This window comes from Nelumbo nucifera, chromosome 2 (genome assembly GCF_055504915.1).
Source record: "Nelumbo nucifera cultivar China Antique chromosome 2, China Antique-T2T, whole genome shotgun sequence".
Taxonomy (NCBI): Eukaryota; Viridiplantae; Streptophyta; class Magnoliopsida; order Proteales; family Nelumbonaceae; genus Nelumbo; species Nelumbo nucifera.
Genome location: NC_142650.1, coordinates 78,326,328 through 78,352,044, shown reverse-complemented (window position 1 = coordinate 78,352,044; position 25,717 = coordinate 78,326,328). Strand labels below are relative to the sequence as shown.

The window sequence follows — 25,717 nt, the reverse complement described above, 5'->3', positions numbered from 1 at the left end:
AGACAAAACAATTAACAGAACTGTAACACTCATTTAGGCCCAATTGGTGGTACAGGGGTACAAATAGGAATACGATATAGATTACAAGGAGACAATTTCCCCCGTAGCAAAGATGACGACAGTTAGTCTACTTTTGGCTCTCTCTACATATAGACATTGGGGCATCCATGAAATAGATGTCAAGAATGCCTTTTTACATGGGGACCACCTTAAGAAGACATCATATATGAAGCCCCCTCTAGGAAACTATGCTGGTTCTCACATGGTATGTCGCCACAATAAGTCCGTGTACGGTCTCAAACAAGCTCCTATAGCATGGTTTGAGAAATTGGGAACTTTCATCATAGATTGTAAACTTATTTAAAGTTCTTTTGGTTACTCCTTGTATATTTTGAAAAGATCCCAAGGAATTACTTTGTTGCTTCTATACGTGGATGCCAACCTTATAACCAGGTACCGACTATGACAATGATGGTATTTCCACCTTGAAACAGCTTCTCAGTCAGTCCTTTAAGATGAAGGATCTTCATCTTACCTATTTCTTGGGATTGGAAGTCGCCCATTCAACTCATGGGTATTTCGTTAATCAACACAAATATCCGCTCGACCTTATGAAATCTACTAACCTGAGTGATGACAAATATGTTGACACTCCTCTTGAGATGAATCTAAAGCTCTCCAAGGATGATGGGGAAATTCTTGCTAATGCCACTCTTTATTAACAGCTTTGGTAACCTTATCTATCTAACCATGATGCATCCAGATATTTCCTATGTCATACAAGTGGTTAATCAATTTGCCTTCCTCTCCTCGACAACCTCACATTACTGTAGTTCTCCGTATTATCAGATATGCTTGTGGAACTCTGTCATTTAGCTTAATTCTTTCATGCATCTACATCTTTTAGCATATTCACCCGTGTAGATGCTGATTAGGCAGGATGCCCAAACACTAGATGTTTACTAATGGTTAATGTGTCTTCCTTGGAGACTCCCTCATATCTTGGAAATGTAAGAAGCAGGAAACTATGTCCAAATCCTCTACCGAAGCTGAGTGCAAAATTGTGTCCTCTATATGCACTGAGATTATATGGCTCAGGGCCCTCCTTGATGAACTTGGTTTTCCATTTGGCCTCTCCAATTCCCATTCATGCAAACAATGTCAATAACATCAAGATTGCCTCCAACCCTATATTTCATGAAAGAACCAAGCATATAAAAGCTGATCACCACTTTATCAGAGGTCAACTTTCTACTGGACATATCTCCTTGCCCCACGTATCTTCTGCATTACAACTTGTTGATCTCTTCACAAAAGCTATGACATGTGCTTGTCACCAGTTTCTAGTTGACAAATTGATGCTTGTTCCTCGACATCAATTTGAGGGAGGTGTAGAGACTGAATTCAATCTTAAATACTTTCTTTCCATTTTTTGGCTTTTAGGAGCACCATTTTATGTTGTATCGTGTACACAATATATACTTTTTATTCTTTCTTGTAAGAGAGGGACAATATAGTCCTTTCTCAATTATGTACAGAAAACATATATAAAGTATCTCTCTTAGGTGTGTGACAAATTGAACACACCCTTTCATTTCAATTTCAATTTCTCTCTTGTTCAAACTATGTTAACATGGCTACTAGTGCATGAGGTAAATTGGGATATATTACTAGTGAGAGAAAAACAAGAAGTTAGTGACCCCTCTTGTGCTTATTGGGTGCAACAAAATTACATGGTTATGACATAGCTGTGTAATTCTATGCTTCTCCATATAAGGAAAAATTTCCTACGGGGCAAATACTACAAAAGAGATTTGAAATGGCACTGCAGAGGCCTATTCTCAAAAACAAAATGTAACTAGAGCCTATCAATTGAGGAATCAAATGATTAAACAGGGAGACAAACCTCTTTCAGTATATGTCCCCTCTCTAAAGAGCCTATCAATACCACTACTTTACATTCAATCTTACATGTTCCCAAACTACATAATAATCTTTTGTCTATGAGAAACTTGACAAAAACTTCAAATTGTTCTATGACTTTCTTCTTGATCGTTATGTTTTTAGGATCTGGAGTCAAGGAGTATTGGGGAGTGGTTGTGAGGTGAATGGAATCTACCTTCTAGATGTGCTTCCTAGTTATCAGTCACCATGTAAATGGTATTAGTGATGAGTTAGATCTGTGAGTCAAATTATGCCGTGGCAAAATCAGCTAGGGCATTTGTCCTTTGATTCTCTTAGTTTTTTGCTTCCAAACTTGTTTGAGTCTATTAAGGTATCTGTAAATAAGTGTGAAAGTTGTCAACTTGCTAAACATTGTATGCATTCCTTTGCTTCAAGTAAGAAAGAAGTGTAACTGCTTTTGACATTCTGCATATTGATATTTAGGGGTCCTACTTTGTTCCCTCTATGAGTGGTTATAACTTGTTCCTTTTATTTGTAGATGAGCATACACACTTTTCTTGGATTTATTTGATGTGTTCTTGTGATGAAGTGTCTGCTTCAGTGAGAAAGCTTCATTGTATGGCTCTCACACTGTTTTGAAGTGAGAACTAAACATTTCAAATCAGATAATGCAAAAGAATATTTCGTGAAGGACTTAGCAACATGTTTGTTAGAGCATGGAATTGTATGAAGGAAGGGGAAATCCATCATATTGATGGCCAAACCATGCTAGATGGCTAGGCGAAATTTCAAAAAATTTTCTATTACCCTTCCAAGAATTGTATTCCCAGTTTAAGAAAAACTGAATTTTTCAATGATCGTTCTGGCACTGAACCGAACTGTATCTAAAACCAAAAGGAAGGGACAAGTATACCTGATACGGAATCCACAAGTGTAGCTCCCAAAGTGGTAGTTCACGCCCAAAGAGGGAACCAAAACCAACTTCCACTGAAAATGGCACAACTTAGGTTGAAGTCGATTTAGCAACACAATCCTTCAGCAAGAATTGTAATCCAACAGCTTGGATCGAGCAAGGGAGGTGAGCACGAATTAAATCTGATTTTTCTTACAAAAATCAAAAACCAAGACTGATCAAGATCAATCACAAGATGGAGAACGAACTAGGGTTTTGGGCAGCAAGAGCAGAAGGAGAGAACTGAGAGCATATTTGTTTTCTGAAGCACTTCGCCCTCCTCCTTTTATAGGCCTTAAGAACCAACACTCCTAATCGAATTAGGAGGGTCCTAATCCAAATCTTTATTTGGATCTGGACTCTTTAAGTGGATAAGACTTATCCTCTTATCCTAATTGTCGATCCAAACCTATATTCACCCATGTCTGTCATGTGACCACTTGATTAATCTAATTTATCATGGGCTTTAGGCATATTAAGTAAGTGGCTCACAACCCTAGATAGTTGCTGGCCCATTTGGTTTTCTTTGTATGGGGTGGGACCCCAACAATGACTTCACTTAAGCACATATGGGTTCAGCCCTGCTTCTGAGAAAAAGCCTGGCCGGATTCACAGCCAAGTACAGTAAACCCCGAGTCCAGTATGGGCTCTTAATGGGCCCAACATTTTACATTAAATGATCCTTTAGTTCAACCATCCTATGAAGGCCCAAGGACAGTGGACTTAAGTGAGATATAGTCCATCAGGTAAAACAGCCCTAAATGGTCTCTTACACATAACCTCTCAGCCCTTAATGATCAACCACTGCCCAACAAGGAAAGACCTCTCCCTTGGTTGCAAGGTGCAGTGTTGCATTCTCTGCTCGGATGGGTCCCGGTAATTAAAACCCTTTTGCAAACCTTTTTTATCAAAACATAATATATATATATATATATTATCATTAAAATATATTTTGCAAAACAAATCTCAAACAAGTTTGAAATCAACTACCGGCAATTTTAGTTTCCATCAGAGAGAGTGCAGTCCCGATCATTCACTTTGTCCAACAAAGGGGTTGATCCTGTCACTATGATCACCCACTTGAATGAATTCTCAGACTGCCCCAACATACCCGAGTTTTGGCCCCCAAAGGATCTCAGTAATTGGCATATCAAGACAACCCAATCCGACACCTAGTGCAGTACCATAATCGAATCTAGGGGTTATGTGCAACTTTCCAATTTTGCCCACCAATCTGCAAGGTCCAGGGCATAACTAGAAATTGGTCCGGGTTCAGTGTTTCAAACAAACACACATTGCATGTACTTCGGGTATAACCCTGGCAGCTAAGACAGGCTGCCCCAACCTTCTTGGAAGCACATCAATGTCAACATTGGCAAGATAAACTTCCCCAAGTCTATCCAACGGTTGAAAACATTCTAAACTAACACGAGTCTCATAAGTGTCCAATTTAAGGGTAATTGCACAGAAACACACAAATTATAACATGAATCAAGTATGTACTTTTATTCATTTACAATAAATGCATCAGTACATCAATTTGATTGGAGCTAAGGGCATACACTGTTTAACATTGTACACCAAAACAGTGGTGGTTACACTCCTCAACAAAATGGTGTAGCAAAAAGGAAGAACCGGCAAATACTTGAAGTGGCAAGGAGTATAATAAATAATATATACATTTCTTCTAGTTCGGTTTTGAGGTGATGCTATGCATAGTGCTATTTTCTTAAACATCCATATGCCTTCACACATTCTGGAGTTTAAGACACCATATCATCTCTTTCCTAAGAGGGAGTTCATTTATATTCCTTTAAGAGTTTTTGGTTGTACTTGCTTTGTTTACATACTTGACCCTTATTGTATTAAACTAAATTCTAAATCCAAGAAATGTTTTTTTTCTTGGATATTATGCCCAAAACCAAAAAGGATATTGTTGTTATAATCCAGTGTTCGGGAGTTAGTATATTACCATGGATGTTACATTTTTTTAGTACACTCCTTTCTTCTCTAGTACAATTCCTCAAGAGGAGTGTTTTAGGGATGACTGTTTTCTTCCTCTTTAAGTTCCTACTCCATCTTCTCCACTACCAACTTCGGATTCTACTCCCTTGCCTGCTCCACTACGTGCTACTCCACTTTTTCTCTAACAACAACGTAGGAGGGTTGAGTAGAAATGTCAAAATGGGTAATCTGATTTGTAACAGAAATAAAAGGAAAGAAAGAAAAGGTTTCTCGGAGAGAAGAGAAATGAAGAATAAGAAGAGATGGGAGAAGCCAATACTCTCTCTCATTATTCTCTTAAATGAGTTGCTAATCCCTAAAAATCCTAGTTACCTACTGAATGCCCATGAAATTTGAGGTCATCTGATCATCAAACTAGCAACACTAATTACCTCTTTGATAAGAAACAATTGACTGCCTCATCCCTTAAGATGTGTCCTTTTAATAATTTACAAGCTGAAAGTGTACCAAGGGCAGCAGCAGTTCAGGGGCTGTCTAACAACCACTAATTATCCCCCTAAAGCTTTAATGGTGTCTATCAATTGCCACAAGAGCATTGATGTACAGTTTGATGCTAAAACAATTAAATAGGGGAAATACTAGGAGTATAGAATGCAACTCTAACCAAGGCAAGGGAGGTGCAGAGACTAGGATGACTGGAAACCACAAAGATCAACACAATTTACAATTACATGGCATCCTTCTCCAAATGTACCTATAGATTCGCATGAATAACTTTATTATACATTGATATAAAGAATATAAAAGGATGGAATAAAACAGGACAAAAGGCAAAGATCGTACAAGTCAATGTCAACAAGTCGTCATATCAAACATCAAATACAAACTAAAACTCTGCCTGAGTACATGAATCCTAAAAAAGAAACCAAAGGCTACCAAAACTAAAGTAATGAAGTGATACAAATAATAAATAATACAGATATAATAGAAGAATAGAAGTATCTACCAAAAAGGCTTACTTTATTTTCCACAAGTTCAGCAATTTTCTCAACAAGTGAAGACTTATTGGTCTGATATGGGATCTGTATCAATCATAAACCATCAGACCAGAATACTTACAAAACATCATTCCATAACAAAAGTAAGATTGCAAAAATAAAAAGGAGAAGGCTTACCTCTTTAATAAGAATTGCACTACGCTTTGTTTTAGCATCAAGTAACTCAACATCAACCTTTCCTCGGACTATTATGCGTCCACGTCCAGTTCGATATGCTTCTAATATACTTAAGAAAATGCAAAATTATCAAAAATATCATTTCAGTCAAGTCCATATACATCAGCAGGAATGTAGGCCTCATGGGAGTAACAAAGCAAAGGAGAAAAGAGATAAATATAGAAAATGATACAGAAGTATAAATAAACAGACATAAACATGCATGTAAAACTATTAGTCAATAAGCACATGAACAATGTTTCATACTAAGATACCCAGATTCCTATACATGCCTAGCATATCAGTACTGACACTGGATATGGATACTTCTAGATATATAGCATTAACACATAAAATATGTAGAGCGGTATGTTTTAAAAAATTATACTATAAAAATACCTGCATACAATATAAATTTAATTAAAATTAGCAACAAATGGAATAAGAATATTTTGTGGGATGCTCATACCAATATCCATGTCCAGGATTTTAGGAAATGGAGGGTCATATCCCCACTTTCAATAAATGGAGACCCTAAATTCTGGTCGAGAATGAATTTAGACATTTGAGTGTAAGCTTTTTTTTTGATAAATTATTTGAGTGTAAGTTTTACACAGATTTTAAGTGCATATGATATTTCAAGTGCTTTTCTAAGGAAATCAAGAAAAAATAAAACATATATAGGAGTTTTTGGTCAGCCAGATTGCTTGGATTGATATTTCTTCTTCCTTACACTATCAAACCAGATTACACTCTGATCAAAGCAGAAATAGGGTTGAAATGAGGATTTTTCTATTCCATATTAGGTGTCCAGCTCTATTATAAGGGATTTGGTGCCCTTTTTAGAGTTGGATGAGATCCGTATGTGTGTAGAAGACTTTTGATTATTTTCAGATCTAATTTGTGGTTTATTTTGTGCTACTGTTGGTGTTTCAAGAAGCATTGCCCCTCAGCATGTCTCCAGGACTGATTATAGGCACTTGTTAACTCTTGCTGGCAAGCTATCAGGAGAAGAAGAGCCATCATCATCATCCTTATGGGGCCAGCTATATGAATCATGTTACGCCAATCTGTTCTGTTCAGTGTCATATCCATTGTTAAATTATGAGCCATTAAATCATTTCTTACTACCCCAACCCATTTCCTTTTTGCTCTGCCCCTACCTATTGGAGTCGTTCCTTCAAATCAGATTACTTCTAACCCTGTCCTTCACAGTTTTTCCATTCATCCATCGAAGCATTCACATTTCTGCTACACTCATTTTTTAATGATGTTGTTTCTTGACTGCCAAACACTGCTCTATACAACATTGCTAGCCTTACAGCCTAAGCAGTATTCACCGATCACATAAGGCTTACCCCTGTTAGAAGTTATTAGCAGTTTTGCATATATACTCTTTTACACAACAGAAGGGTACATGTGTCATTTTCCTTCTTTTATATTAAACAGGGGTATTTTTGTAATTGTATACAGCATTATAATTTTAGTAAAAGTTGGGCAGCAGTTGGACAAAGAGTTCTGTTTGGTCTCCCCTTCCTTTTTGAGATCTTTTCTGGGTTGATTACAACCCCCTTCTCCCATTTTTTCCCATCCTGCTCTAAATCTATGGGCAATATCCTCTTCAATCTCTCCCTTGTTTTGGAATATTTAACCAAAGTAATGGAAGAGGTCACATCAAATTATCTATCAGCAGTTTAATGATGATGTTGGTTCCTTAGGTACATCTCTGATTCCCCTACCTATCTCTATGTCTATACTTTAGAATTCTCCTAGTTTATACTTTTGTTGCACATAAGAATGAGGCAAAGCGAGATGGATTTCTGGAGAAGACAGATTGCTATTGAGGCAAAGAAGTTTTTTCTTAGAAGATGTATCAAGCGAGGATGGAGTAAGGCTGAAGATTAGAGGAGATAAAGTTTTGGTCAAAGAAATGGTAGTTTGGCTTAGGTTTTTCAGATGGGGATAAGTATGCTGAAGGAGAAATCAGATGGAGAAACTATGTTGAAAATAATAGTCAGAGGTTTGTGGCAATTAAAGATGGAAGGGGGGGGTTATCAGAATCAGATTACTAGAAAACTTCCACAGCAACAAAAAGCAATGGATTTGTATTCAAGAAGGAAGATAGTCTTGGGGGTGGACGAAAATGGCAGAGACTCTTCTGTGGTTTATTGACAAGAAAGGTCTTGGTTTCCTAAGGAAGGTTTAAACAAGTGCTAGCAGGGAATGAGAGATTAAGAAAGAGATGAATGGTTTGACGCTTCAAGCAATTGTTAACTTGCCAGTCATCTCAGAAGAGGAATTGAGACAATATTGGGAAGCAGCAGTAATAGTGAAGGCAATAGAAAAGTAAAATACTAGGGCTTGGTTGAGAAAAGATTGTATGCGAAGCTCATTTTTCACCTTAGGTTGTGTTTGGTTGCAGTGCAAGTGAACCCCATCTAAATGCATGGGAGTGAAAATAGGCTAAATGTAAATTCAGGATTACTTTTACTTCAAATTTGACCTAGTCTCGATTGTTTGTGAAAAGTACAATAGGAAGTAAAATGGATTGGTCCCACCTTATATGCCATTGGAAGTAAAGTAAGAAGAAAGATGATTTGGTCCCACTTTTTATGAGAGAGAATTGATGTAAGGAAGGTGGTACAAAATTTGAATCAATTTTTGAGATGAAAAATTCACAGTGCAAATGAATTAAAAGGTAAAAACTTTCGAGTAGGAGTACAAAATCATATTTACAAATAAACAGATGTAAAACTCAACCAGGTGCAAAATTTGTGTCATCATATCATCATCAAAGCCTTATCCCAACTATATAGGGTAGGCAACATGAATCCTATTTTCCGGTTTTCCCAATCCATTCTGTATAATGCCATATCCATTGTTAAATTATGGGCATTTAAATCATTTCTAACTATTTCAAGTCTTCAACCCATGTCCTTTTTGGCCTACTCCTAGTCCTAGACTTTCTATTCCCTTCAACTTGCAACAGATGTTACAGATCACTTATTATGGGTGCTGTTGGTGGTCTTCTATGCATAATGATCAAACCATCTCAATCTACTTTCTCTCATTTTATCACCTACCAGAGCTACTCCTAGGTTCCCTCGAATGACATCATTTCTGACTCTATCCTTTCTAGTTTTTGCACTCATCCACCTCAGCATTTGCATTTCTGCCACTCATTTTTAGGATGTTGTTTCTTCACTGCCCAACATTATGCTCCTACAACACAGAGGGTGGTGGGTGCAAATTTTGTATCCAGCTTATATTTGCACTGCAACTAAACACAGCCTTAGCCTCAAACCTTTAGACAATCACAAACCAAATTCTTTCCTTCCTGAGAACCTGAAGGATTTATAGATAACGGTAACGATAAGGTCTTACATTTGTTGGCAGTGCAACCGGCATATGAGGGATCCCGTGACCATGCTCCCAAGATGGTGGCAAATCCGATGGTTCTCGGAAAATCATTGTATAACGTTGGAGAAGACCGTTCAACTGTTGTTGATATTCAGTGTGGCCCACTGAATAATCAACTACAGCAGAAAGCCAGAAACGTTGATTGTAACAGGTTTCAGTAACTAACCTCAAACCTGTCACCCACATTCAACAAGAAACACACAAGAACTCACTGCTCATGCATACCTGCTGAACAAGAGTCCACAATAGGCCTAGGACCTACAACTTTATACAATCAGATCAACAAAACAACATACACAAATGGATGCAAAAACAATCTGATCACCAACAGTCCCTCTTCAATGCATCAATTATAAGGTTTTTCTAAAACTCCATTGAAACAGAAACTACAACAGCCACTAGAGGCATGAATACCTCCTTAACAAAGAAACGATCACTCCTTTGTGGCCTCTCCTTGATCCTCCAAGTGATCACTAAGAAATCTCCAAAAAACAGAATGCTGGAAGGCAATAAAAGAGAAGAAAAATAGAGCAGGTTATCAGTGCTCTAATACCATGTTATCAGTTCAACCAGATCTGATTTCTCCTCAAAAATGAAAGAAAAAAGAGAAAGAAGAAGGGGAGAAGAAGAGAGCAAGAGAAGGAAAGAAAGAAGAGATAGAAAAGAATGGCCACAGCTAGAGAGAATTCACTTACCTCTCTCAGCCAACCAGTACTGTAATTATAAGTTTGTAATCCCTAAGTACGAAGACTATGTATGGGACACTCAACTAAAACAAAATAGACGAAGTACCTCTAAATAAACCAATGTAAAAAGACTTGAATACCCCTGAGCTGTCGACTCTAACAGTTTTCTTTTATTGGAAAAGGTCAGATGGTGATAAAAATATAACATATCTAAGCCCCCTTTAGTTATGATCTTCTTCAAGAGGCTGTAAGACCTTTTTCTAATTCTGGACTACAATGCTGATATGGTGTGCAGAAAAGATGAGAAGAGAAGAGAAAATCAATAGCAGATTAGTAGAATATCTCTCTCCCTGTCAGCTAATACTTACACAAGTACTTTTCTTATAAAGATCAATGCCCATTCTGTTAGACAGTTTTGTATGCACTTAGCTTCAATCATTTTGATGTACTTTTGTTATTTAGTGGAAATAAATAAAGTGCATGTTTGATTCATGTTGTTTGGTTTAATTCTGTGTAAAACCCTAAAACTGGACATTTGTAGAGACTCATGTTAGTTTTAAATGTTCACAGCCGTTGGATAAGTCTGGGGAGATTTATCCTGCCAAGGCTGATACTGGTGTGCCACCAAGTGTTGGGATGGCCTGTCTCAGCCATCAGGGTAAGACCCGAGGCACATACAGCATGGGATTACTTGAATCCTTGAACCGGACCAGATTTCCAGTCTTGCCCTGGACCTTGGAGATAGATGGGCAAAACTGGAAAGTTACACCTGACCCCTAGACTCGATTATGACACTTCACTAGGTGTTGGATCAGCCTGCCTTTGATATGCCAATCAGTGAGATCCTTAGTGGGGATCAAAACCTGGGTATGTTGGGGCAGTTTGAGAATTCATCTGAGTGGGTGGTCATAGTGACAGAATCAGCCACTTTGTCGGACAAAGGGTAATGATCGGGAATGCACTCTCTCTGATGGAAACCAAACTGCCGGCAGTTGATTTCAATCGTTGGAATTTTGTTTTTGCAAAATTAATATATTTACATATATATGTACGGTTTCAAAATGTTTGCAAATGGTTTTAATTCCCGGGATCCATGTGAGAGGAGAGTGCGGCACTGTTCCTTGCAGCCGAGGGAGAGGTCCTCTCTTGTCGGGCAGTGCTTGATCATTAAGGGCTGAGAGGTTAAGTGTAAGACCATTTAGGATAATACCTGATGGGCTAATCTTGCACCTGCCCACAGTCCCTGGGTTTTTATAAGATGGCTTGGCCCAGGGACCACTTAATGTAAGTGTTGGGCCCATAGGGTTCATACGATGGACTCAAGGGGTTCATTGAGATTTTCAGTGAATTCGGCTGGGCCTTGTATTAAAGGCTGGGCCGAACCCATGTGGCTGGTGTGTAGATCAATGCTTGGGTCCCACGCCATACAAAGAAGCCCAACTGGGCAGCAGATTGGAAACTAATTAAACACTGAATACTTAATGGGCCAAAAGCCCATTTCGAGGTGGGCTGATATGATCACCCATCAATGGGGCGAATTTGAGATTGAAGTTAGCAAAAAGGATTGGGCTCTTAGCCTTATCCACTCTTAGAGACCAAATTCAAATCAGATTTGAATCTGGTAACCTCCTGATAAGATCAGGAGTAAGCTAACTCTATCTGGGAAAGGGATTAAGATTATCCCCTATCCAAATACTGATTTGGATTGGGATAACTCCTAATTAGGAGATTTCTTAATCAAGAAGAAAGGGAGGAGATTTTCGAATGAACCAAGAGAGAGAAATCAGATTTCGATCCAAGAGGTTTTGGTAAGCAAGAAGGGTTCCTACGAATTGAGATTAGATCTCATTCTCTCCAGAAAAGAAAACAGTTCAGTCTTTTCGTTTTCTGGAAATCTCCTCCTACCGCCGCCATCTGCATTGTTGCAAGACTTGATCTTTGCAGAAAAGAAAGTCAAGAAACCAGTTCTTGACATCAGTCTTGCAAGAAAGACTGAGAGAATTCAGTGTTTAGTACATCCAGGGGATTCTTGTGAAGGATCCAATGTGTAGGACGCACCCTGCTGGTTCTGTTCCATCCACAGCTGTGTCATCTTCAGCAGGGACAGATCTTGGAGCATTCTTTGGGCGTGAACACCAACTTTGGGAGATACTGCTTCTCCGGATCAGGTATAATCCTCCCATTTATCTTTTGGTACAGATCTGGTTTGATTAGGGTTCAAGTAGATCCTTGAATATTGTATTCTAGATTCAGGGAATATGATTCCCAGTTGGGAGAAGGTAGGAAATTTTTGAAATTCGCCCCACCCATTCCGCAACCTTTATGGCGTCCATTAGATGGATCCTACCATTCTTTCACATTCAACCGTTACACAAGCTGGAACAGATCTATACACAAAAAATAAAATATAATGACATAAACACCCCTAGTCTCATGCCATTTAACATAAATCTTTATCAGCTTTCATACAAAATTTCATCCCAAAACTGCATCTAAAACCCTACTTTCCAGAACTCTAGCAATTTTTCATCCTTCTATTGAAACTTACTAAAGAGGCCTTTAAATTAAATCAACCCATACAATCCTTCATCTTAAACACCTCCACGAAGTTTGCTTAAATATTCTATGTTTACACTTTGTTTTCAAATTTTCTATATTTTACCATTCTATAGAGAATCAGATCTCAGCAATTTGGCCTAAAACAATGACAACCCCAACAAATCCTACCTTTAATTCTTAAAGACCCACAAAATCCATCTTAGACCATTGTTACCTTCCTGGATTTATCCTTGGTTCATAGTGGTCCTAAATTAGATTCTCAAGGTCCTATTGTAGAAATTGGATGTAATACATTAGATAATCTAAATATTTCACTTATAAGTAGAATTTCTTTCAAGAAATGGATCCCAAAGGTTTCCAACTTGGTACCAAGGCTTACAACAAAAGAATACTAAAGAGTGGACTTCTTCGGGGGAATATTTTCTGATGGACTGGTACTTCTTTTTCCCTGCTTTTTTTCTATATTATCTCTTATCTTTCATTGGCCCATGATTGCTGGTCCCATGATTTTGTAACCATTTCATCATCTTTCTTTTAATAGAATTGTCTCGTTATTGAGTAACAAACAACATGAAGAGCAATAACAACCTGGAAAATAGAAATGATAATACACTTTCACATACCCAATGTTACCCATGATTAATCCACCAGTTGGAAAGTCAGGTCCTGGCATGTACTCCAACAGTTCTTGAAGCTTATAAGAAAAAACTGAACATCAGTTTTCCATTATGAGAGAAGAGTGCATAAAAATAATGATAATAAGAACAATAACAATGACAGAATTTAGTGCTGTTGTGCAAAATATCTCAGGCTGACAAGCATTTTTTATCTTTCTTTTATCAACTCAGGCTGACAAGCATGAGAAGATGGGTTTGAGACTGAAAGCAGCCACTTTAACGTATCTAGTCTACCCCTCCCAAGACCCCCGATAGCTGGGACCAACATTGGGTAATGGCATTTTCAATAACAATAACAATTGAATTTGGTAGTGTTGTGCAAGCATTTCCATACCAAAAGAAATGAAAATTTGAGGGGCAAAAAACCCTCAACCTTTGGTGGAAACCCTGGGAAAAAAACAAAAGGTAATACAGCTCAATGAGTCCACAAGCATTTACATGAGCAAGGAATGAAAATATCAATCGGAAAAAGTTCTAACTTTTAGAAAGTAATGTCATTGGTGAAGGAAAGGCAAATTCGGCCAATCTAGAAGATGAGCTGGAAAAACAAGGGGTTCTATGAGTTGTCTGAAACCAAGGAGGTTCAGACCTGTTTAGAAAACAAAAGGAAACCAGAGATGAAGAGAAGAGAAGAGAAGAGAAGAGGAGGAAGAGAGAATAGAGGAGAAAGAAGGGTTCAGTCAGCTTAGTCTGCAACCCCAAGTGATATTTAAAATTAGGTATTCAACAATAAGTGGTACAATGACAGGAATGCCCCTGTCACTAGAAACAACAGAAAAAAAAATTCTAACAGCACTATAAACAAAGGAAAAACATATGAACAAGTGGTAACCACAAGCTGGTCAACCATTTTCTCTACACTCCTCCTGAAGTTAGGAAAATATATTGATCATTCCCAACTTGCTTAAATCTGACACAAGCTTGATTTTGTTGACTGCCTTGGTGAAGACATCAGCAAGGTGCATATAAGTGGCAACATAAGAACGGCACACTTCTTGATAGGCAACTTTCTCTTGGATGAAATGCCTGTCAACTTCAATGTGTTTGGTTCTATCAAGCTGTATTGGGTTGTGAGCAATGTTAATGGTCGCCTGGTTATCACAATATAGCATCAAGGGTCTTTCAAACTCAATTCCCAATTCTGTAAGGATAGACTTCAGCCATAATATTTCAACAACACCATTAACCATAGACATGTATTCAACTTCAGCACTGGACCGAGCAACAACATTTTGTTTCTTGCTCCTCCATGAAACTAAATTTCCTCCAACAAAGGCACAATACCCTGAAGTACTATAATCAATACAACCTGCCCAATCTGCATTAGTGTATACTTCAATCTTCATATGGCCATTATTTTTAAAAAGTATACCTCGGCCCAGACACCTCTTCAAGTAGGCAAAAATTCTTTCAACAACAAAAGGTGTGAAGTCTTGAGAGAGTGCATGTACTAAGTAACAACACTGACAACATAAGAAAAGTTGGAACGAGTCAGACATAGGTAGAGATGTCTTCCTACAAGACGTTGATACATACCTTTATCTTCTAGAGGCTCACCATCTTCTGCATTAATCTTATGATTTTGATCAATGGGAGTATCAGTAGGCTTATCTCACAATTTTCCTATCTCTTCCGAGAGATCAGGAACATATTTCCTCTGGGAAACAAAAATGCCACGCTTGGACCTTGCCACTTCTATCCCAAGGAAATACCTCAACTCACCCAGGTCCTTTACTTAAAATTCTCGATTAAGCAGTTGCTTAAGAGAGTTAATCTCATCATTATCACTTCCAGTCACAACAATGTCATCCACATACATAACTAGGAGAGTCAAGTAGATTCTTTCTTCTTAATGAACAGAGTGTGGTCAAATTTGAATTGAACATAGCCAAATCTTTCCAAAGCAAGTCTGAATCTATCAAACCATGCCCTTGGAGATTGTTTTAGACCATACAAAGCTTTCTTCAACTTACAAACTTTCTTACCAGTCTCTGCATCATAAAAACCAGGAGGTAACTCCATATAAACCTCCTCCTACAAGTCACCATTTAGAAATGAATTCTTAACATCCATTTGAAACAGAAGCCAAGAGAAGTTAGCAGCAAGAGACAGTAAAACCCTGATGGTATTCATTTTTGCAACTGGTGCAAAGGTCTCCAAGTAATCAATACCATATACCATAACTTTGAACGTGTATCCCTTAGGCACCAGTCTAGCTTTATATCTTTCAATTGTACCATCAGCATTATATTTTACTATGAATATCCACCTACACCCAGCAGTCAAACTTGGTTAAACAACCAGTTCCCAAGTATCATTCTTTACAAGGGCATCCATCTCAACCTTCATTGCTTCCTTCCACTCAGGGACAACAAGAGCCTCTTGAACTGTTCTAAGAATGGGAATGGCAGCAATGGAGGCTAAAAATGACTTATATGATGATGAAATGTGATCATAAGAAAAGAAATGAGAGATACAATGGTTAGAGGAAGAGGTGCACCGAATCTTCCCCTTACATACTACAATCGGGAGGTCAAGGTCATCTGAGGATGGCTGAGGCACAGTAGTGGAAGAGGGTATGTCATCAGTAGTATGAGTGGATAAGGAGGAGCCAATACCTGAATTTGGTGTAGCAGAAGAGATAGGAAATGGCCTGGACTAATCATTACTAGAACCAACTTGCCGCCATTATCTTCTGTGAAACACCCTCAATTCTTTACACTTTTGACAACTCCCCTCAATACACTCCCCTCCACTTGCAGGAATAGGCAAAGGAACATCTTGAGCAAACACACCTTGCTCACCACTCCCCCCTGAGGTGAAACCCTATGGTAATAGGGGACATCTTCAAAGAAGGTGACATCCATAGATACAGATCTGGTTCTCGAGATAGGGGTCATTACAACAATACCCCTTTTGATTTTGTGCATACCCTAGGAAAATACATTTAGCGGCCTTAGGATCAAAATTTGAACGAGCAGGTCCAAGGATTTGGATAAAACAAGTACAACCAAAGGTTTTGGGAAAAACAGAAAACTGCTCTTTATCAGGATACAACAAGTTAAAAGAAGCTTTCATGTCCAACACTCGTGAAGGAATCCTGTTAATGAGATAAACAACAGCAAGAATGGCATCCCCCCAAAAACGAATAGGAACATTAGTATTCAGCATGATGCTTCTTACAACTTCAAGGATGTGCCTATTTTTCCTCTCAGCAACACCATTCTGCTGAGGTGTATGAGGACAAGTGCTCTGATGAATCGTTCAATATTCAAGCAGATAAGAAAATAGGGTTTTGCAAAATATTCTTTGGCATTATCAGATCTGAGATTTTTTTATTTTAACCCCAAAATGAGTCAACATCATTAGATGAAAATTGCGAGTTAAAGTGGGAACCTCATCCCAAGAGCGCATGAGGTAAGCCCATGAAAACCGAGTGGTCATCAACAAACAATAGAAAGTATTTGCACCCACCCGTAGCAGGAATATGATAGGGCCTCCAAATATCAGTATGCACAATTTCAAAAGGAAAAGAACTTCTTTTATTACTTTGTGAATAAGTTGATCTACAATGCTTTGCCAACTCACAACTCTCACACTTAAAAGTAGACACTTGGATTGACTCAAACAAATTAGGAAAAACACTCGTTAAAGACCTAAAAGATAGATGACCCAATCGATTATGCCAAAGCATAATCTGACTCACAAACTATGACACAAAAGACTTCCCAGCTTCCTAACTCTTCCCAAGTGGATGTTCAAGCAAATAGATCCCATTCGTTTCACGGCCAGTCCCAATCACCTTTCTTGTAGCCAGATCCGGGAAAACACAATGATCAAGGAAAAAGGTCACTGAACAGTTCTTATGTTTATTGATACTACTGACAGAAAGCAGATAAGTACTTAGTTTAGAAACATGCAGAACCAAGGATAAGGAAATAGCATCAAAGCCATCAGTAATAGACACTTTGTCTATACCAGAAGACAAGCAATAGGTATGAAATAATGAAGATAAACTGGTCAATCAGATGCACCTGAATCAATAATCAAAAAATAGCTAGTGTTACTTGGGGTAGAGGCACGACAGGCAGTGGCCCTTGTACTTGATTGAGCAAAAGTAGAAGTTGGAGTAGAATGAGACTATCCAGAGAAGTCAACTTCACTCTCCGGCTGAGATAAAGCAGCCCTAATAGCAGCCAATGCATCAAGAGAACTGGATCTAGTGTTGGGAGTGGATGGAACTCCTGTGGTTATAACTGTGGATGAAGCTCTATTGGTTATACCTGCATTAGCATTTCCCTTCTTGTTCCTAAGTCTTTTTGGAATTAGTTGAGGATAAAGCTTCCAACAAGTGTCCTTGGTATGTTTTGGCTTCTTACAGTAGTCACAAAACACATTCCTCTTTTCATCCGTCTTTGCATCCCTCTCCTTATCACCTCCAATCTTCAGTTTTATAGTTGCTAAAGCCAATTCCATAGATGGAATTTGTAACATAACTTTCCTTTTACTTTCCTCACTATGTACTAGAGAGTAGGCTTGAGATAAAGAGACACTATCTTTTTTTTTTTTTGATCAATAGCACTTCCATTAATCATCAGTAGAAAATTTACAGGAGGAAGAAAAACACACTTATCTTCCAAGAAACACTAAGAGCCTCATAAAAGAAAGAAAATAGAAGAAAAAGAGAAAAGAATACACTAAAGTTACATCTTAGCCCAAAAAATGAATCCCTTTCTACCCCTAGTTTAGCTAAACCGTCAGCTAGGGAATTAGCCGATCTTTTAACCCAACATGTCTTAACTTCCATCTCCCGCACCAGCCACATGAATTTCCTCCTCTCATTGTTATACTTCCATAAACCATTTTGATCTTTAGTCAGCCATACTATCACCACCTCTGAATCCCCTTCAATTATGAGTTTCTTGATGTTCAACTACTTAGCTTTCCGGACTCCTTCCATAACTGCAAGGATCTCAGCTCTAAGGGAGTCACCCACTCCAATTGGGCCTGAGAACATGGCAGAGATGACCCCATTTTCGTCCCTAAAAACACCTCCAATTCCCAATTGCCCCGAATTTCCCCTACTGCATCCATCAAAGTTTAATTTCAAGAATCCTCTAGGTGGGGGAGTCCAAACCACTTTCATTACTGACTTGGTCTGTGTGCAATTTGCAATTTCACCCCACTTCCTCAACATGTCATCCACTGTGTAATCTGTGAATAGTTTCAAATATTTCAGCCACTGTACCGCCCTAATATGTATGATAGCCTTCAGATCTGCTGCTCCTCTTTGGATTTCTGAGAATATCATGGAGTTTCTTTCCGCCCACAATGTCCAACATACTGCAGCCCTTAGTCCTCTCCACATTATCCTTCCCCTTTTTATCTACCACCTGAAAAAGGTGGGGGAGAAAAGGCCCTACAAGTCTGATGGGGGATTCCAACTGCGTCCAAATAAGGAGGAAGCCCAATCCCAAATTGACCTCGCAAAGTGGCAAGACACCAGTAGGTGAAAACCAGTCTCCCCATCCGCTTTACATAGAACACACCACTGAGGTGACAAACAAGTATTGAGTCTCTTCTTTTGGAGTAGATCACCAGTGTTAATTCTTCCCAGATAGGCTTCCCAACAAAAACTACCAACCCTAATAGGTATTGCTCTGCACCAAACCTCACCAACAAGGAAAGGGGGAAAGGGGAAAAGGTAAGACTGGTAGACTGACTTAAGACTTTGAAGAACGAGGCACAAGAGAAGATGCCATTGGGGGTAGGCGTCCAAATTCTAGAGTCCTCCCTAGTGGGATATAAGACAACATTATCAAGAAGTGCAATAAGGCTCGAAATACTGTCAAAGTTTGAGTCCCTCAAATCCCTTCTTAAACCCAAGTTCCACCCAATCCCAGAAGTGGAAGAAGACGGGGGTGATGAAAGACAAGATCGGCTCATTTTTCAAATCTGATAGAGCATACAAAGAAGGAAATTGATCCTTTAAAGGGGCGCTCCCCACCCAGGTTTGTTCCCAAAATTTTATGGAATTACCGGAATTCAAGTCATACTTGATATTAGGGGAGAAAACTGGTAGCAGGTCATGAATGACTTTCCAAGGAGAGTTGCTTGTGGTCCTAGTTCCGATTCCAGCGTCCAATCCATTGTCCTCTAGCCCATGTAAACTTGCCACTATTTTAGCCCATAGCTTCTCCTTCTCCATAGGGAACCTCCACAACCACTTCCCCAACAAAGTCATATTCCTTCTCCTGATACTCCCAAGCCCCACACCACCACAAGACTTACTCCTACACACTATCTCCCAGCTAACTCTGTGATCCCTCTTCTCCTCTCCTGGCTCCCATAGGAAATCTCTCATAAACTTCTCTAATCTGTTAGCGACCTTCATTGGATAACAGTCTTTTTTCAAACCTTTCCAACACCGGGTACCAGTCTTTTTCCAGGATACCAGTCTTTTTTCAAACCTTTCCACCACCGGGTTCCAAAAGCTCTCTCGCATGGGATTATCACCTAATGGCAACTCTAAGTAGTTCAACGGCCACCCCGAAACGTCACACCCCAACAGTTCAGCACTCTCCCTGAGCTCTCCCTCCTCCAGGTTCACCCCCACTATACAACTTTTCCCAAGGTTAACCTTCAAGTTAGACATTTGCTCAAACAGTTGTATCACCAACTTCAAGTTCCTGATCAAGCTCACATTACCGCCTTCACAAAATAGAATCGTGTCATCAGCAAACTGTAAGTGAGTGAGGGGGGTTTCCACCCTCCCAACTCTTCAGCCTCTAATGAGCCCCCTATCATCCGCTCTGTGGATCAGTTTCCCCAGAACCTCCGCAATTAGAATGAACAAGAAAGGAGACAGGGGGTCTCCTTGTCTTATACCCCTATTGGCTGGAAAGAAATCTACCACTGTCCCATTCACTAGTACTGAATAATGACAACTCCTGACACAACCCATGATCCACTTGCACCATCAAGCCCCAAACCCAAATTTAGTCAAAACTCTCCTCAAGAAATCCCAGTCCACCAAGTCATAAGCCTTTTCCAAGTCCAACTTACAAACCACTCCCTTCTTCTTATCCCTCTTAAAGTTCTCCACACTCTCATTAGCAATTAAAATCTGATCAGTAATTTGTCTCCCACTCACAAAGGCTCCTTGATAGTGTGCAATGATATCGGGCAATACCTTCTTCAACCTCCTACACAACACTTTTGCAATGATCTTATACAAGCTATTAACCAGGCTAATTGGCCTAAAATCCTTCGGGTGGGATGCATCTTTCTTTTTAGGAATTAAAGCTATAAATGTAGAGTTCACACCCGGATTGACAATTCCTCTCCTGAAAAACTCCTCAAACACCCGCAAAAGATCATCTTTCACGATATCCCAACAATCCTGATAAAAAGCCATTGTGAACCCATCTGGCCCTGGAGCTTTTGTTCTATCCATAGAAAACACAGCCTCCTTGATCTCTTCTAGAGTAAAGCTTCTTTTCAACCTTCTCCTGTTCTCCACCCCTACATCTGGCCAATCCAGACCTTCTACCCACACCCTTCTACTTACAGGCCTTCTTAGAATAGATTTGAAGTGCTCCACACAAGCCCTAGCAATCTCCTCTTGTTGTACTAACTCGACTCCATCTACTACCAATTTGGAGATAAAGTTCTTCCTTCTCCCACCATCTGCTAGAGAATGGAAATACCTAGTGTTTCTGTCTCCCTCTTGCAACCACTTACATCGAGATTTTTGCCTCCAACTAATTTCCTCCTTGTGCAGACAATCCTCTAGCTGTCTTCTCAAATCTCTCCTGAGATCACTGTCTTCCTCTCCAAATTCTCCCCTTTCTTCTTTTGAGTCAAGGCTTTCAATCTTATCCATCAAATCTCCCTTTCTTTCTTCTATCCTCCCAAACTCCATCAAGTTCCACTCCTTGATTCTTGCTTTCAACAATTGTAGTTTCTTATGAAATCTCATCCCCTCCCAATCCACCAGTGGGTTACAGTCATGCCACAATTCCCTCACTTTGTTAGTAAACCCTGGATGACGTAACCACATATTTTCAAATCTAAAGGGGGTAGGACATCCACACCTTCTTTCCTCCTTACATAATACTATGGGCTAGTGATCTGAGGTCACCTTTGGGAGAGCTCTAGAAGCCAAGGTTCCCCAATGTTCTTCCCAATCCAAAGAGAACAGGAATCTATCTAGTTTAGAGAAAATGGGTCTAGATTGGAGGTTTGACCACGTAATCGTCTTATGGGCTAAGGGAATCTCTTTAAGCTCAAAGGCATCCACAAAACTATTAAACTTCCTCATGCTTTTTGTCACCCTCTGGTTAACCTTATTGGACTCCTCCGAGAATCTGATCACATTGAAATCCCCACCCATGCACCACGGCCCATCCCACAACCCTCTAACATCCGCCAGTTCCTCCCACAACTCCTCTCTCTCTATAGTCATTCGGTCCGTAAACATTTGTGAGCACCCATGTATAGTCATCCTCTTGCTGCTTAAACTTCAGAGACACTGAGTACTTTCCGATCAACTCCTCCAGACCTTCCACCACATCCTTCTTCCACATTGTTACAATCCCCCCGGAAGCACCCCACGAGGGAGCAGCCACCCAACTAATTCCCCTGGCTTTCCATACACTCCTTGCCCATTTATCATTAAACTACATTCTCTTAGACTCTTGTAGCAGCACAATGTCTGGGTCACACCGTCTGATTACCTCTTTTATTGTCGCCCTCTTCCTTGCACTCCCAATTCCCCTCACATTCCAACTAAGAATCTTCATTCCGCTTCTTGGTGAACCCCTTGCCACTTACCACTACTTTCCCCTTTCCTCCTGTCTCCCTTTACCTCGAGCCTCTTATCACCTTCTACATCTCTCTTCAATCTCTCTACTTCACTCAATAGTCTCAAGATGATCAATCTCATACCACAATGATTTCAAGGTGGAGAAATAGATTGACACGGGTTTCTCCCCCTGTTTAAGATTATTAACCTTAATTTTCAGTTCATAGGCCCTAGCAACATTAACGGGCTGAGAATAGGTTTCTTTCATATTGTCCCAAATCTCCTTAACTGTCTTTGCCCAAAGATAGTTTCTACTGATATGAGGCTGCATGGAGTTGCATAACCAAGTCATAACCAAATAATTTTCTTGAACCCATTTAGAAGGGTCCTCCTGTACTGATTTATTTGTCTTCCATCACATACCCTAGCTTTCCCCCCCTCCAATGGCCATCACGACTGATTGGGCCCATTCCAAATAATTTGTTCCATCAAACTTGATAGTAATTTGAAATGAATTGTTGTCAATAGAGTTATCTACTCCTACAAGTCCTCCTTTTGGTTTGTTCTCATTTCCGGCCATTTCCATGATGAAATGGACACAGAATAATCACTGAATGGAGAGTATAGCACTGTCCAAACTCCTTTTCGAAACAGAAATTCCAAGTATTGTCCAAACAACACCCAAAGTAAATAAAAAACTTCAAAGGCCTTTTTAAAAAACACAAGGGCAATAGAGGAGACCAACACTGTCAAAAATAATACAGCCCAGAAGAACAGTCCATAAAGAAGCCCTAAAACAATCCAAGAGAATAGCCGAACAACTGTACTGATTCCAGAGATATCTCAAACACTTGACAGTCCAAAAAATATGAAAACAACCCAGAAATTACTGGGCTAAAACAGTCCAAGAGAACAGTCGAACAGTTGTACTGGTTCTAGATAAATTTCAAACACTTGACAGTCCAAAAAAATATGAAAAACAACCCAGAAATTACTGGGTGCCACTCTCAATCTCTGATTTATGCTCTAAATCATAAACCAACCTGTTTTCTCCGATTCTTCCTGGTCACCAGACAGCTCTCCAAGTAATTTGAACCTTGGGCACCTTCTTCAATCTCCAATGACCTCCAAGAACCAGGTGAATCAATCTTAAACTTACAGCCCTAGAACTACTCTCATGTAGTCGGCTAGACAACACCAACATGAGAGCCCAAACCAGGTTTAGGCCTTATCTGATACCAAGTTGTTTGAAACCAAGGAGGTTCAGACCTGTTTAGAAAACAAAAGGAAACCAAAGATGAAGAGAAGAGAAGAGAAGAGAAGAGAAGAGAAGAGGAGGAAGAGAGAGTAGAAGAGAAAGAGGGATTCGGTCAGCTTAGTCTGCCACCCCAAGTGATATTTAAAATTAGGTATTCAACAATAAGTGGTACAATGACAGGAATGCCCGTGTCACTAGAAACAATAGAAAAAAAATTCTAACAGTATTATAACAGCACTATAAACAAAGGAAAACATATGAACAAGTGGGGACCACAAGCTGGTCAACCATTTTCTCTACACTCCCCCCTCAAGTTAGGAAAATATATTGATCATTCCCAACTTGCTTAAATTTGACTCAAGCTTGATTTTGTTGACTGCCTTGGTGAAGACATCGACAAGGTGCATATTAGTGGCAACATAAGGACGGCACACTTCTTGATAGGCAACTTTCTCTCGAATGAAATGCCTGTCAACTTCAATGTGTTTGGTACAAAGGCGACTCATAGAATCAAGAATGCAATATGTTTCACATCACATTAGCTACTTGAAGCAATGCAATTAAGGAGAAAAAGAGTTTATGGGTTTTACATGCTTGAAAATGCTTTATATGTTTGCTTTTATTTTTAAATTTTCATTTGAACACGCTTTAAAACATTTATTTTAAAATTTAAGTTTATATTTTTTTATTAACATTATGTTTAATATTTTTTGAATTTTTTACATTTTTTTTATTTTTTTGGCACTTTTTTTGAATTTTTTGATTTTTCTTATTTTTTAGCTTTTTTTTTTGTAATTTTGCGCCTTGTGCCTTTTTTGCACCTTGCGCTTTTAAAACACTGATCATATCCAAATAATGTGTAGTACAAATAACTACCGTAGCATTGGGATTATGAATCAAAACAGATAATGCATCCACTAACTCTCCCAGATTGTGAGGAGGAATGTTAGTTGCCATTCCAACCTGCCAGCATATAAAACCAAAATAATAAAAAAATTAGACATACTTCAAATAGCATATATCTTGAAAACAAGTAACGAGAAGAAAAAGGTTGATAATTAAAAATGGCAAGGAAAAGCAATTGAAGTTAAGCATAAATAACCGCACAAGAAATCTTAGGATGGGGTTACCGCAATCCCAGAAGAACCATTCAACAATAAAGTGGGAATTCGAGCTGGTAAAAGTGATGGTTCTTTTTGTGAATTGTCAAAATTTGGAACAAAGTCAACCTGAAACCATATGAAACAAATGGAAAATGAGAATAAGGTGAAAGTGGTCATAGCATGTGAAATATATGAATGTGGGGCAAAGGGAATAACACCCACAGTGTCTTGTTCAATATCTGCCAGCAGCATTGCTTCTGTGAGTCCCTGCCATTGTGAGACTAAAGCAAGTTACATCTTTACAAACTCATGGCATGGAAAATAAGTGACATATAAAACAGGCAAAAGGAAGTATTATATCAATGGTACCAAGAAGAATAGATGATCATTTTAGAGTAAGCCAAAAAGGAAAGATAAATATCTTTCTTTTCTTTCTTTTTGTTTTTTTGAACAGTAAGGCACACTTTTAATTAAAAAGGAAAAACAAGATTACAAGAAAAAGGTGAAGATTGACTATCAAAATATACAGTGAAGAAATCTTACCTTCAAGAAGGAAAAAACCGTCATTTTAACTCAAAAGCCATTTGCCATTATAAAGTAGATTGATTTAGACATATTGTAGTTTATTATTATGAGGAAAATGCAAAAAAAAAAAAAAAAAAAAAAAAAACTTGTAATAGAACATTAGGCCTTACTTCAAGCCTGCACTCTGTGTAACGCATGGCAGCAGGAGGATCTGCATCAATTGACCCAAAATTCCCATGACCTTGAATGAGAGGACAGCGCATGGCAAAATCCTAAAAAAAAAATAGCATATGCTTCAGAAAAAAAGGAAGTGAGAACAAACTACCAAGAATGAACAGAGAAGATGAAAGACTGATAAATGTAATGATATCAAAAAAGAATAAATAAAAATGAAGAAATATTTCTTAGAAAATTAATGCAAAATGAAAAAAAAAACAAATATTCAATATGGACAATTGTTGAAGAGTACATTATTTCAGCTGCCCACATATTTTATAACTTTATTTACAATGCCATCTGTGGCAGAAAAACTAGAAAAAAAAAATGCAAAAGGATTTTCTATGGTGAGGCCGAAGGAAGGAGAAAAATATATACTTAGGGTCTGTTCGTTTCCTCTTAACTCTCATCTCTTAAAAGGAATCTTTTAA

General features: G+C 38.8%; 1 protein-coding gene across 2 annotated transcripts in view; it reads right to left on the bottom strand.

The window, feature by feature from the left end:
- Positions 1-25,717, bottom strand: part of GYRA (DNA GYRASE A) — a 110,060-nt gene that overhangs the window by 66,964 nt on the left and 17,379 nt on the right. For both annotated transcript variants that reach the window (XM_010248068.3, XM_088897602.1), the window contains exons 4-10: positions 25,241-25,342; positions 24,768-24,812; positions 24,573-24,671; positions 24,319-24,405; positions 13,325-13,395; positions 5,998-6,106; positions 5,842-5,904 (exon numbers count right to left, since the gene is read on the bottom strand). In XM_010248068.3, coding sequence (XP_010246370.1) covers positions 5,842-5,904; positions 5,998-6,106; positions 13,325-13,395; positions 24,319-24,405; positions 24,573-24,671; positions 24,768-24,812; positions 25,241-25,342 — 576 coding nt within the window. The remainder of the gene's footprint in view (positions 1-5,841; positions 5,905-5,997; positions 6,107-13,324; positions 13,396-24,318; positions 24,406-24,572; positions 24,672-24,767; positions 24,813-25,240; positions 25,343-25,717) is intronic.